This window comes from Phaethon lepturus, unplaced genomic scaffold (genome assembly GCF_000687285.1).
Source record: "Phaethon lepturus isolate BGI_N335 unplaced genomic scaffold, ASM68728v1 scaffold21721, whole genome shotgun sequence".
In the NCBI taxonomy this organism is placed as follows: domain Eukaryota; kingdom Metazoa; phylum Chordata; class Aves; order Phaethontiformes; family Phaethontidae; genus Phaethon; species Phaethon lepturus.
The window spans coordinates 1585-17197 of NW_010520068.1; the positions used below are offsets into that span (position 1 = coordinate 1585).

The following is a 15613-nucleotide window of genomic DNA, read 5'->3' on the forward strand; positions in this document are numbered from 1 at the left end:
TACAGAAGAATTTGCCTATGAAACATATGAAAAGAATCCCCAGGTCTAAGTGGGGCTGGTGTCCTTTAGGACATTCTTCAGACGCTTGGCTTGTTTCTGTAACACACTTAAAGTGTGGCTTGTAACAACTTGAAGATTCTATGTAAACATTAAGGAGATAAGTGCATAAAGTGTTGACTGTAGTAATCTGACTAGGGTGACACTGTTGGCATCTCTGAGCTGCCACCCTGGAGAGACTGTACATACATGGACTGGAGCAGAGCCTAAGGAGAGCTGTGGTGCATTCTTACAAAGTAGTAACTGGTGTCTGGGTAAGTTTTGGCTTCTGTCCTGACAGTCACAGAAATAAAGGGTATTTCATGAGCTTGTTGCAGTTCTTTGGGGTTTTTTTGTACCATTTCATTTTCTACATTATGCAGGTTGTAGACAGTTGTAAGATGTTTGCACCCACCAGTTTTAAACTGGAGAACTAATACCCTGAGGAATGGTGCTTAAGTGTGACTCAGCACCAGGAGTGGAAGAGGCAGAAGTATTTCAACCTTTAGCCTTGGCCCCTCTGAATAACTAAAAAAAGAAAAAGCTGCCACTGCCAAGATTGAAACAGTAGCTATGCTGTGGGCTTGGCTTTTCATTTAGAGCTGTTGATGGTGGACCTTTATGAAGCTAAGGTTGTTGAAAAGGAGTAATGCTCTAAGGGTGGGTTGTGGGGGGAAGCCCCCATCCCTGAGGAGGCAGAGCTCAACTTGATTGGTGCCATTACAGGGCAGATCACACTTCACTGATGTGTGCCATTAACTGAACACAGCTGTAAAGAGGCACAGCCTCAGCTGGTGGCACAGAAGTTTAAGACCTCCCTGTGCCCAAGAAGTCTCGTTTTCAGTAATTTGAGAAACCCTGGCAGCTGTCACAAACTTAGTCTAATCAAAGCACTGACCTCCAGTGCAGTGACCTGGTTTAAGCATATGTAACAAATGTACCTATATTTAATATAGGAAAAGGCCGCAATAAAACAAGCTGAAGCAGTGTCTTACACTATAATTTTCCTCTTGCACAAAATGAGATAGCTTAAGAGCAAAAGAGGGGTGATGGTTAGTGCTTCTAAAGATACTGGAACAAATACGCATTTATAAAGTGGTAGGCAGGCTAATTGGATTCACAAAATAAAAAATGGCACAGTAAATACAAGCGTGAACAAAACTAGTGCTACAGTAAGGAGGTTGCTATACACAATAGACTAAGTAATATAACCAGTGACAAACAAGAGATATACAAAATATTTATTTCCCCCCATTAAGTTTATAAAAAAATTGCTTGTTACTGACATTTCAGCATAGTTGATAGGACACTACATGCACTGAAATAATTATCTGCTCACAGTTCCAGCTGAGATTACAACTGCTAAATTACCTTTCCAGTTCCATCCATAGTAAATCAAGACAGCTTTTTAATGTATTTTTTTTAAAGTAACAATAACAATTTTTAAATCTAAGGTATTGGATGTGCCTAAACACTACTGTAACCTCTTTTAAGTATCATAGAGATATATTTTGTGAGTGTCTGCTACTTACCATAGAAAGGAACAAAAAACATTAACTGTTCAAAGCATCCAATGGGTAGCTTGTAAAGCCCCTTTTCCATTGCGACTTTTAAAAAAAAGTATTTTACAATTACAGTATGCTGCAAGCTTTTAGTTTTCTAGAAAGCCTGCATATTTTTTTCTTTTCTTGGAAATTCCTTACTACTTCATAGGCACGCAATTAGAAATGCTGAATAATTGGTGTAAAAGTTGAATTCAAGGATTGATCTGGAGAACAGGACAAGCAGACACCTCCAACACTTGTAATCTACCAGTGGAACACGTTGAAGCTTGCTCTCTGAAGCACGCATTCTCGTGGGTAACAAATGCACTCTGGTGGAAAAGTCTGTCCTTAGTCGCAAGGAGGCTTCTTGAGCATCTTTTTTCCACTTACATGTTCTGCTTTAACTGACTCATTTAACTAAAATATATTAAGTGAAAACATCATAAAGCAACTAGAGATAGTTCTAAGCTCTTAAAAGTTTAGAACTCCCATCTTGTTGGAGAAGTTCATCACCAAAGCAGCATACTCAGATGCATTTTAAGGTCTCATTCAATGTTCTCTGGATTCTACTTGCTAATAGCAACCTGAACCATACATAGACAGCATAAATATTTACATGACAGGAACAGTATTTACAGTGATTTCTTAGCTATTTCTTATTCCTCCTAACCCACAGATAGTCCTCTACGGTTTCCAAGAGCCTGAGCCTTTTTCTTTCTTCTCTCTTGCTCGTGTTTCTCACGCCTTTCTTCCCTGAAGGGGAAAAAGAAGAGACAGACCAGATCAAATTATGTTAAAGGTAGAAGCACAAGCAACCAAAGGAATCTGAAACTGACCAAGGCTTAGCATCTAGTTAGCCAGTGCACTGCATTTGCCATAGGAGGAGAGAACAGTTCCATTTTGGACTGAATCCAAACGTTGAGGCAAATACTTGTGCTTAGACATACATGTCTGACGTTTAAGGTAACATGTCAATATTCGTAGCTTCCTCCAAGGTGAAGGTAAATCTCCAAACACTAGAACTGACAGCTTTCATAGAATAAATGTCTATCAGATTCAGAGCTGCCCTCTTTGCTGGCCTTCCTGACACTAGACAGATTATTAGAGGCAAAAATTGCTTTAATATAGAAGTATTCTTTCCTGAACTATGTATTTAAATCCTGAAAAGACAAATGAGTCATCATGTTATTTGAAATAACACTAGTCATAAAAGTTAATCATGTACTAACCTTGTCTGGAGGTGCGGCTGTTTGTAATCTTTCTTACAGGCAGAGATGTTGCTACCAACAGTATTTTCTTTAAACTCTCCCCAAGGTTTTAGTCGTCCTACAATGTAGGGGCAAAAACAGAGACTACTGAATTACTGGCTTAGTAATTGTGTGCTTCTTACCACGAATTTTATATTAGCTAGCCTCTTTTTTTGCTGGTTGACTTTAAGATGAAATGCCTCTTCAGCTGTATCATCAGTTTCACAAGCCCATTCCCTACAAGTAGTTTTTCTATAAGTATTAACAGGTGACTGTACCTATTAGTAACACTCACCACACAAAGTTCAGCTTCTCACACAACAGTGCACTTTTTAAAAAAAAAGCAAGCCTTTTTTTATAAAGGAGTATCTCATATTCACTGTACATACATCTATTCAGTGGAATACATGGATGTTTATTATATTTATGGGCTTCTTGGAAGGGAAAGGGACAGGAAGAGAGACTGAAACCTTTGCTATATCATGGTTTGTATCAGTGCTTTACTTGATGAGCAGGTGAGTGTAAGGGATATGACCAACACAAACTGCACAGAATCACAGTACCTTTATGTGGCTGATACCGAAGTGGCCTTGAGAGACTTGCTTTGAGATCAAATATCTTCTTTGTGCTTGGGGGTTCTGCTGCGTGAGCGGCAAACTTGAAAGGGGTGATAACTACACAAGGCATCAAGATACCATACTTAATTATAGTAGCAAGAACATCACTGTACATAGCAAGTTGGAAAGTGCCAGTGAAGACCTCCTTACAACTCTCCAGACCAAATAGCCATAAAATGCTACTGTCTGTTGCCTCTAAAGACAGAATTGCACAAATACAGCTCGCTTGAAATAGAGAGCTTTCAGGTCTGGAGAGAGCAGGAGTTGTAGAGTATTAGCACTATGCAATAGCATATGTTGCTCTGTGTATTTTTCTAGTTCTTCAGAGCAAATTGTGTTTCCTCATCTCTCTGCTTATTTGGAACCAAGTGAATTTTCACATTTTAAAAAAAGCAGCATTCTTCCAGAACACACCATCTTCTGCCCAGCAGTGGAACTTTTCTTTCCCCCTAAAATCCATCAATATTGTCATACAGCAAGACAGGCAACTCCGGGTTTTTGACCTGTACTACTGTACCTGTGATGGTAGGTTATCAATTGTTAGATAGCAGAGCTGTGCTGGTGCAGCAATCATGAGTAATCAGCACAATTCTGTTTTTTCTTACAGCCAAGAGTTTTAGATTCTGAGTAAATCAGGGTTGCTGAGGCTGGATAACAGGTTGTCCTAAAAATACAGCTAGAAGTGCGTGCCAATCCCACAAGGAGAACGAGACCTCTGAGAAGGCATCAGGAACTCCTCTCACTGCAGACAGGATCTACCTGTACCTGTTATGTGAATCTTCTGCTACATAGTCCCTAGAGGTCTAGAACATTTTCGACCCCCTACATCCTATGTTAGGCTTTTCTATAGGTAGCTAGGTACTGTATGTTTAAGTTCTAGCACCTATCCATTTTAGTCAAAACACTGGAAACCAAAGGAAACAAAGAAACTACTGCAGTTTCTAAAGAATCAGTTACAAATTAGAGAATAAGATTAAAACCTAGATCTACGTGACATTAAGTTATAAAAAAATGTATAATAATAATTCAATAAAGCAAAAGTCATGATCCAAAAAAGACACATCTTTACCCTTTGATGCAGTCAGATCATTATTTCTTGCATTTCCCTTGCTGTTTTTCCTACTTAATATTTTGCAGCTCTTTGGGCTATCAGGTGTGCAGAACTCCTCCACGTATGGAGACATTCTAGATGGAGTCTTGGTAAGAGAGCGTTTATGCTCATTATCTTTTGTGGCTTCCGAGAACCTGAAAATTATTAGAAAGATGAAGAAAAAATTAGTTATCTACAAGAAACATAAGCAACGTGACAGAATACAGAAGGTTCTGCATTTTACCTTTCTTACAGGTAGAAAGTTTTACTGTGTATAAGATGTTCACAGCTTATACATAAACTGCATTAAAAATACCTTTGCTGGCAGTTTTCAAGTTATAAGCCATCATCAGTAGCAGTAAATAATACTGGGAATTACAAAGAACTGACTCTCCTGTTATTTTGGAGAGCAAATATATGGATACAATAAGATAGTAGATTTCTTCACCATCAGATATGATTTACTTTAGGTTCGGATTCTGTAGTAAAACATTATATATAAGTTATTGTTAATTTTAAAATTCAAATTAAGAAACACTGAAAGAAAATTAACTAACAGAACTCTAGAACTCAAAGATCTACAAGATTAGTCAAAACACACAAGTGCTGTATGTACATGTGTATATACACACATTTTTAATGTATATGTGTATGCATATATGTGTGTGCACATAGAAGCACATGAAAGAAAATTAAAAATCTTGCATGAAGTAATACACTTATGAAAAATGAACTGAGAATAAGCTGAAAGCCTGCAAGATATGGAAAGACATGAGTAAATGTTGAAGAAAGCTACGTTTTGAGGGCTAGCAAGTTTATGGATGAAGTACAGCTTACAAGATCCACCTCAGCACATCTTTGGACAAATGGAACGGAAGCAAATTCTAAAAGTGTTGTTTTGTTTTACATATTGCTAAGAATCAAGTAGGGCTGCAGTGAAGACAATAAAGATCATCCAACAGGATGCCACAGGCAGCATGAATGTTGTTTTCATTTGTTGCTATCTATTGAAATCAAAAGATAGCACTTCTAAAGTAGAAACAAAGCCAGTACGATTATGAACTTGATTTTACAAGGAAGCTGCAATCTTCACCCTTTGAATAGCAGAAGAACTGCATTCAGAAGTTCCGTAATTATTTATTAGGAGATGTCAATATTAGAAGTCACACTATCTTACTTAATAATAATAATCCCACACACACTTTATTCGGGGACAAAAAAAATCCCAGCAGCTATAATCTTGACGTGCAAAAGTGAAGTGAAGGTTATCAGAAAAACAGAAGGTAACACAACTGAGACCTGAGATTAACTGGGTATTGTTAGCAGGAGAAGGATAAGGGTAACTTATAGAACATCTAAATCTGAACTTCAGTCACTGTGAAAAGTTTAGTAAACTGAATCAAGCTGGAATTAGTACAATAGTTAGAAACCGACTAATTAGAGACCAAGAAATAGTAGAGACAAGGACTTTCACTGTAAAGAAAAACAGGTGAGGGGGCATTTATCAATGGACTACTATATGGACTGTCATTTTGATTTCTTCTTTTAAAGGATTTTTTGTGCAAGACTTTAGAAAAATTAATAAGCTAATAAAATTTACCAATAACAAAAGTTATTGGTTAATGGAATTATTAATGGAATATTAACATAATAGAGAATTAGATTACTGTGTGAGAATAATGAACTGCATGTGATGTTTTAAAAGGAAGTGAGATGAGATTTAACAGCACTGAGTATGTGCTCATTCATTTAGTTTCTCATGACTTTCTGGTGTCAGCTTGATTCCCATTTGCTAGAAACAATCTGCTCATAGTAGTCAATCACAAGATGAGCCCCTGCTGCAACACTGGGGGGCAAGGTGGGAGGGGATTGTGGAGAAAAGGGAGAGTACCCAAAAAACCCCAAATGATGAGTCCATTGCAAGACTCATCTGGAATACAGCATACAGTTCTGGTTAAATGATCTTAAAGATAAATTACTTCAGATATAACAGAGACTGACAAAATAGAAAACCTAACACAATAAAAGAAGAAAAATAATTTTGCTTGGTTGGTTTAGCAAAATGAAAGCTGAAAGAGAGGCAAGACTCTTCTATCATCAGACATCAAAATGAAGAATCAAGATACTAACAGCACAGTAAGGCTTAAACCAGCCATAAAGCTAGGCTGAAAGTTAGTAATCTGAATTAGTCTCATGTAGTTCATGTTTGGAATAATGCAGTCAAAACACAGTTAGTGTTGATTATTTCATGTGTATCATAAGAAACTGCTCACTGGTATTTTTGGTTTGTTCTTTTTACCTGACATTCATTTTGCTTGTTGAAAGGACAGAAGGATTAAATGAAGATTTTCTAGATAGGATACTCCGATTGGCAGCATTCAGAGAACTGCGTGGTGAGCGACGAAGGTTACTAGGCGTGCAGGTGGTGGAGAATCTGCCTCTTTCTGGATTTGGGCTGAATAAAAATGTTTTGCCACTGGTTTGTTTCTAGGAAAAAGCAAATAGTGAATTAGCACACTCTGCTAAAAATTATCAGAAAAGCAGCTAAGAGGAAGGAAAAATACACAGGGAATCAGAAGCATACAGTCTCTTCAGTTTTCTCCTTTTTTTCTTTAAAAGCACATTTTAAACATAAGTAGTTTTATTACTATTAAGCTGATCTGAAAACACATACCTTAGAATTGTTATGTGGAGTGCCTTTTTCCGATGCTCTTAAGTGACTCGATTTTTTGGCCAGCACCTGCCGAAAGTAATTTTTCTTAAGTATAACATTGATACACTGTATTCCATAGAAAAGAGAAATGTAGTGTTCAGGAGTTTCAGTGTTAATTACCGTTTTGATATGTCCATTTACATATTCAGTCATATATTCATTGATACACTACTGTCACTTCTAAGGTCTGCCACACTCTGAATGAGGACCTATCAGCAGCTTTCCCCCATGCAAGCATGAAATACAAGAACTGAGAACAATATATATTACATATATTTTAAAGGAGAGTCATATGCAGTCATTGGACAATGGTTCTTTAAAGCACAGAAGAGGAGCTTAATATTTAATTCCCTGTCCTTGAAAAATAACCTATCCCCTTGGTTAAGTTCTGCAGCAATTCAAACAGTTGTAAGCAAAAGCTCCAGGAGATCCTTCACAAAAGTAATTGTAATATAATTATTTTTATTCAAAACTGACCAGTTATTTGTGGGTTCCTGTAACTATTTATAGCCATACACTGTTAATATATAAAAACTTACACAACTACACAAATTGTATACAAATAACTATATATAACTAGTTCTATAGGATTGCAGTTGTTTAAACTTCACTGATGATAACACCAGCTACTTACTGCTTAATGAGCCTCTGCAGGACTTCTACAGAGGCTCTGGAGGTAAACGAATACGGGATCAATGGATATCTTCCTCTGTTATCACTTACCTTGACTTCACTGAGAGAGCTGCTGCAGTTTTCAATCAATTTTTTTTTCCTCTCAATGTAGTCAGCAATAGATTCCATTTTCTTGAAGTGAGCCTCATGCAACTTTTTAAAGTCTAAGAAGTTCCCAAAATAAGTAGAGTCACATATCTGCTAAGCTCCTAAGGAAGTTTACTACTTAATAGAAGAATCTTGCAATACCTATCATTATGGCCTCAAAGAAAATAGAACATATCCCTGTAATTAAAGACTGTATACACAGGTAAACAAACAGCATGAAATAGAATCTACTTCACCAGCTACATAGCCAGTTATCTGGTGCATGCTTTGGAGAATTACAGAATCATAGAATGGTTTGGGTTGGAAGAGATCTTTTAAGATCACCTAGTCCAACTCCCAAATTCTGCGGTTAAAGGAAAAAAAAAAAAAGAAATACCTCCAATTTTTGAACAAATGACTGTATTTTACAAAGCGATGAAGATTAGCTAAGATGTAGTAATACAGCACAACAGTAGTATTTATAAAGAGGAAGCTAAACAAGCAGGAGTCATACGATGTCTTCCTGCTCTTCGTTGTTTTGAAAATCGTATATGCAAGTATTATATCCAAAAGACAAAGTGCTTGATAACCAGTTTTATAGATACGAGTCATTTACTACTATGAATTTACCAGTTGGAAGATATACCTTAAAATGTAACCTTTGGGAACTTTTTTATTTGCTTGGTTTTTAAAGAGAAGATGTTCTCTCTTCAAGCAGAAATAGAAATTTGGGTTGTAAAAAACTGTAAGTCAAGTCTCCCTTCACACACAGAGAATACATCTAGGTGGTAGGTTATCTTACTTGGTGTAGTAGCTTTCATTCCTGTTTTCCCAGACCTAGATGCACGGCCTACATATAAAGGGATCTTCCCTCCTGCATGATGAGCATCACCTAGCACAGTAATATTAGACAAAACTGTTAGAACACCTGGAAAATAGTTTAATGTCATCACAACCTTTCTACAGGTATTTGTTCCAAAACACACCTTATCTCCTCAAAGTAGGTTTGGGTTTTGAGAAATAAAAAGATCAGCTGGAACAGATATGTCCTAAGTATCTCAAAAGCTTTTTAAATGGTATGTCAGTAACAGCATGTCTTGACAAATGACAAGCCGAGCATGAATCTTAGTCATACTAGGTTATGTTCTTTTGATAGTGTCCTGGTTTCAGCTGAGATAGAGTTAATTTTCTTCCTGATAGGGGGTATAGTGCTGTCATTTGGGATGAAAATAACGTTGGTAATGCACTGATGTTTTCAGGTTTTGCTAAGCAGTCAAGGACTGTTAGCTTCCCATGCTCTGCCCTTCCAGGGAGAAGGCTGGGGGTGCACAGGAAGCTGGGAGGGGATGCAGCTGGGACAGCTGACCCAAACTGGGTATCCCAAAGGGATATTCCATACCATACGACATCACACTCAGTATATGAGCTGGGGGAGTTGGCCAGGGAGGCATGCTGTGGCTTGGGAACTAACCAGGCATCAGTCAGCAGGTGGTGAGCAATTGTGCTGTGCATCACTTGTTTTGTATATTCTTTTATCATTATTTTCTTTTTTTTCTCTGTCATATTAAACTGTCGTTATTTCAACCCACAAGTTCTACCTTCCCCCCCCCCCAATTCTCTGCCCCATCCCACTGGGCTGGGGGGGGTGAGGAAGGTGAGCAGACTGCTGTGTGTTTGTTTTAGCTACCTGCTGGGTTAAACCACAACAGATAGTATTTTACAGGGAAAGTTAACAAGAGAACTATGCTTGTAGTAAGCAAAACCAACCTTAAATTCACAAGTCTTGATCTGTTTAATAGGACAGTGTTTTCAAATGTTGATAACAAAGAAGAAATACCTTCTGTCCAGCTTCTCTACCACTGTCTGATATACATATACAGAGGTGAAGTTCTTTTTATCATCTCTGCTCTCAGGTATAGTATTAAGCTCATGTTCACATTTTAGTGACTAGTTTTATTTTATTAAGAAAAAAAAAAATCAGGTGAAGACTTTGCATAGAGTTCAATATTTGCATACCAAAAGCAAACATTTGCCTTTCTATTAATTCACAACTTCTTTAAAGTAAACTTGAATGATCTCAATATATTGAAAGAAATCCTCATGGGAAGCAAGTAATGGGGGGTTGTTGAAAGTAATTGTTGAGAAAAATCAACTTTTCAACACTAAACTCAGACATGCTATTTTTCTGTCACACTGCTCTTGCTGTCTGAAATTACTGAAAAAAAGAAACAAAACAAAACAGAAAGCATTCAATAAAGGATGGAGATTCTCCTTAGCTCTCCTTTTATTGCTAGCGTATCTATAGAAACATTTTTCATTGTCTTTTATGGCAGTGGCCAGGTTAAGCTCTAGTTGGGCTTTGGCATTTCTAATTTTCTCCCTGTATAACCTCATGACATCCTTGTGGTCCTACTAAGTGGCCTGCCCCTCCTTCCAAAGATCATAAATTCTCCTTTTTTTCCCCTTGAGTCCCAGCCAAAGTTATCTGTTCAGCCAGGCCGGTCTTCTTCCCTGCCAGCTCATCTTTTGGCACACAGGGACAGCCTGCTCCTACACCTTTAAGATTTCCTTCTTGAAGAATGACTAGCCTTCCTGAACTCCTCTGCCTTTCAGGACTGCCTCCCAAGGGACTCTGTCAACCAAGCTCCTGAACAGGCCAAAGTCTGCCCTCCAGAAGTCCAAGGTAGCAGGACCCCCCTCCTTACTTCTCCAAGAATTAAAAACTCTATCATTTTGTGACAGCCTCCCACCATTGCATCATCCACAAGTCCTTCTTTGTTCACAAACAGGTCCAGTGGGGCACCTTCCCTAGTGGGCTCCCTCACCAGCTGTGTCAGGAAGTTATCTTCCGCACGCTCCAGGATCCTCCCGGACCGTTTCCTCTCTGCTGTATTGTGATTCCAGGAGATATCTGGTAAGTTGAAGTCCCCCACGAGAACGAAGGCTAGCCATCATAAGACTTCTCCTTGCTGCTTATAGAATATTTCATCTGCCTCTTCGTCCTGGTTGGGTGGTCTATAATAGACTCCCACTGCAATATCTGCCTTGTTGGCCTTGCCCCTGATTCTTACCCATAAACACTCAACCCTATTGTCACCATCGCCCTAGACAATCAAAACACTCCCTAACAGACAGGCCTACCCCACTGCCTCTCCTTCCTTGCCTATCCCTTCTGAAGAGTTCATCTGTAGGAAAAGAAAAATGAAGCATGAGGAAAGAAGCTCTCCCTTTCTTGCCATTTTTTAAATAAGCCAATAAGATGAATACATCTCAGAGGTATTCTAAAAAGCACTGATCCTAAATGAGGCGCAAGACTCAAATACAGTCAAACCTTTGAGAACTCCTTCAATAAAAACACCAGGTCCATAGTTCTGAAGTCAAAGCCAGCAGAATTCCTGTGTTGCAGAATTTGTGGATTTGTGTTAACGATATGTTAACCAAACAAGGAAACAAACCCAAAATGACACAGATTTTTTTTCTGGTATCCCCAAACAAGGTACTGATCACCAGACATGCCACAAAAAAACATCTTTGCAGACACAACAAAATAACCGAAAGGTACATTTTAAGTAGCATAAATTACTAAACTTACTTTTTTGGAATTTTCTACTTACATTCATGTCCACTACTTTTAGTGGAAATCTTCTCTGGTGTTTTTTTCTGACCAGTACCCTTCCCTGGATTCTCAATAGCTCTCTTGTTAGTTAGTTGTTCCTCATTTTGCAATACCTTCTGTCCCTTTGCATGCTCACTCCAAGGCACTTCATTTTCTTTCATTTCAGAATGCTCCTGCAGTTGAAACACACTTCATTTAAACAGTTTGTTCTGACTGAATATCAAGAAAGGCTGTTGTTCTGAGAACAGTCAGTGGAACAGGTAGCCCAGAGAGGTTGCAGAGCCTCTATCCTTACGTTTTCAATATCAGATTCGATAAAGCCTTAAGCATTGTGGTCTAACCTCATAGTTGACCCTGCTTTTGATCAGAAGGAGCAAGAGACTTTCTGAAGTCCAACCTGAATTAACCAGTGAAATACTTGTCCTGTTATTTCACAATCAGATCTATATTAGAAAGCTTTTACCTGCACAGCTCTAACATTTTAGTACAAAATTGCCTTTTTTGACAAAACCTAATTATTTGCAAGTAAAAATAACTGGCTATGTTATTTTTTTTTACTATGATAGCTTTGGTTACTGTACAATTCTCTTATGTAACACTAACAGACTAACACTCCTATTCTTCTCATTTCCCTCCTCTAAGTCAGTAGAGGACTTTCACACAGTTCTTCATTCACCCACTACTTGCATGTAATTCTAGAGAAAAATAATTCTACCCCCGTCTCACCTTGAAACTTACCCTCCCTCAGTCACACAACCCATGAATAAAGAACCCACTGAGAGGAGCAGGAAGTAAAAAATTTTGAGGTTTAGGCAATCATCCAGTATCTGTTAATTTTTTCTATATAAAGTGAAAACAGCCTTATTTTATATAAATTCTGAAACTAGTCTAATATTCAGAATACTATGATCAATAGTGAAAGCAATCTTACATTCAGATGTGTTTGGAATTCTATATTTCTTAAGAGGAGTTTAATTTATTTCCTTCAAGTAATGACTAACAAATAATCTCTGTTCATTATGGAGTAGCACAGTCAAGACAGACAAAAATCAGTACATGACCAGTACCAGAACGTTTGCATATTAAATTCTTATGCTCCCACACACATGTGTATATATAAAAAAAATGTATACCACCTGCTCAATGGTGGTAGAACAAATGAAGTGTGTTTATATTATGCCTGGGGGAAGGAAGGGACAGCCAGCACACAAAACCAATAAATGCAAATCACCTCTTTCTCATCAGAAAGCCCTGTATTTTCTGCACTGGTACTAATTTCCTCATTGGAGTTCCTCTTTTTTCTGGTTATTTTCTTTTCTTTACCACGTCTTTTTGTAATAAAACACATTGAATCAGGCATAATTTCCTCTTGATTGCTCAGTTCATCCGATTCGATGGAAGCAGATACACTTTTTTCAGAGTCCTGTAGCAGAAAAATACTATAATGTGGAACATATCTGACACAAACATACACCAGATACTCCAAAGAGACAGTTTCAATTTTATTATTGCAAAAAGTATTTCACACAGAGGAAAAGCAGTAGCATGCCATTTAGTAGTATAGTAATCAAGAAATTGGCAATATCTAGATTTCCCTAAATAAAGCTCATCTTTTTAAAGTCTTCAAAGTCCTCCAGTTGTTTTATTATAGAGCATTCTAATAAATTATTAAAAAAACCCACTTTATATTTGAAATCTGACTTGCATAATGTTGTGACCCTCCCAGATTTGTACATTTCTGTGGAATACTCTTCACTAAAAAATAAGAACCTCTTCCACACTTAAAATTAAAAATAAGCTGACAAGGATTACACCAGTTCCTCAAACTTTTAAAGAGGGTTTTAAAGGAAGCACTTAAAAGGAGATATATTTTAGGAAAAAAAAAAAATCCCAATTTGCTTTCTATCAAAAACGTAAAAACCATTGCTATACCCAACAAAATAATTCGGTTTACAGAAGAGAAAACTTTAAGAAAAGTTAAGAAAACAATACATTAAGAGATGAATAAAGGACACATCACAACTGCATCACTTTCATTATAGTGTCAGTCTAAGAAAATTGTAGTAGATGCAAAATGCTTTCCGACAAGTATCTAGGCATGCAAAATTAATAAAACATTTTTTCTATCTGGTACTGACTAGTGTCTGGAGATAAACAGGCAAGAATTAAGATCTGATCAATGGAAATTAAGTGTTCACAGGGAATAATTTTGTACTGATGCTGAACAATACATTGTTAATTTTGGCAGCTTAAAGGAAATCAGCTTTAGGTCATATAGGAGGCCACTTCAAAGCTAGTATTAGCACATCAGTTTCTATCAGTACATGAGTGCATTAAACTAAAAGCACTATTAAAAGGAAAGTATTTTTATTACAGTTCATATTATAGCAAAAAAAAAACAAAACAAACCAAAAAACCCCAACTTTAGTACCTGCCCTGCTCTACTAGTTACAAAGTTAGATCTATCGGTCTTAAAAAGAATGGGTGATTTATCATCTATTACCATATTTTCACTTTCTTGTTTTGTTCCATGGAAGTGCTGCTTCAGTGCTTTCAACAATTTGTCCGCCTGGAGAGAAATCAAAACAACATATGAACCAAATATTGCATTACATCATCAAACAAAAAACTGTGTAAACTCAACTAGTGTCCAATAAACTGATCCGACAAACAAGCAGAACATTTTCTGAATCCAATGGAATAAGGCGTGCCTAGAGCTTCATTCAAGTCAGTCAAATTAGAGAAAGCGCTTACAGCTGCAGATAAATACATAGCATATTCTCCACAACGGCACAACGACAAATTTCCCTGACTAGGTTTCTTCCGGTCCATCTGTTTTCCAGAAATGTTAATCGTTCGAAGATGAATGAGACTGAGTGGTTTTAGCAGCACCATCTAGCTGAACACGAATTCAAACTGTATGGAATTTCTGCAGTAATTTCAGTCTTGCCCATACTACGTGCGAAGCATTCTCCTCATCCCTTGCATATATTAAACAGTAACAGCACTAAAATAACAACAACAAAATTACATCATTGACATTTTAGGCTGTGAAAAGACTCTTAAATATCTAATTGGAAAGGTCAGAACGACGCAGAGCTAAAATCCCAAGGACAATGAGTTCCTTTGTCCACGTAAGGCGTGGATTTTCTTTCTTTTTTAACGCTTTATGCCTTCTCCCACTGGTAGCCCAGCAGTCTGACTGCTGCCGAGAGGTTCACTGGCAGCGCCTACAGCAGAGATCAGGCCACTCTCATGAATTTGTTGCTCCAGGCAAAAGAAATCGGTGCGTGCGTTAAGTTTCTCGTTCTTGACCACGATCGGTAAACAAACACACGCAGTCTCGCCCTTAAGGCACCACTTCCAACTCTGAGTCGTAACAAAAAAACCCTAACAACAACAAAAAAAAAACCCAAACCCACAACTATCCCCGTGGCGGGGGAAACAGCGCGGTAACCCGTCGCGGACGCTACGGGTAAGAAATCGGTGCGTGCGTTAAGTTTCTCGTTCTTGACCACGATCGGTAAACAAACACACGCAGTCTCGCCCTTAAGGCACCACTTCCAACTCTGAGTCGTAACAAAAAAACCCTAACAACAACAAAAAAAAAACCCAAACCCACAACTATCCCCGTGGCGGGGGAAACAGCGCGGTAACCCGTCGCGGACGCTACGGGTAGCGGACTGAGGGCTCCCTCAGCGTGGCACCCAAAACGAGAACAACATCCAGGGGGACGGGCGGGACGCGTTTCCCGCACGACACCCGCTCCCCTCAGCTCCTGGCAGGGTAGAGGGGGGGCCCGAGAGCTGGGGCTGCTCTTGGGAGGGCGAGCGGGAACCCGGAACTTCCCCCAGCTGCCCCTCGCTCAGGTCTGTGGCGCTGCTTGCTCGCTCGCTCGCTCGCTCCCTCCCTTCCTCCCAACCACGGCAGCTACCCCCGCCTCACCCGGAGGTTGGCCTTCAGGCCGGCGGCCCTTGGGGTCCGCTCGCGC

The 15613-nt window shown here is 38.6% G+C and overlaps 1 protein-coding gene across 1 annotated transcript; it reads right to left on the reverse strand.

The window, feature by feature from the left end:
* Positions 1–2245: 2245 nt before the first annotated feature.
* Positions 2246–15606, reverse strand: NUSAP1 (nucleolar and spindle associated protein 1; the record flags this gene model as incomplete). Its single annotated transcript, XM_010297275.1, has 11 exons — positions 2246–2333; positions 2810–2906; positions 3391–3501; positions 4514–4689; positions 6834–7021; positions 7971–8083; positions 8809–8898; positions 11621–11795; positions 12854–13045; positions 14126–14191; positions 15568–15606. Coding segments are annotated over 11 exons (1335 nt in total), but the record flags the coding sequence as incomplete, so codon positions are not given.
* Positions 15607–15613: the final 7 nt, after the last annotated feature.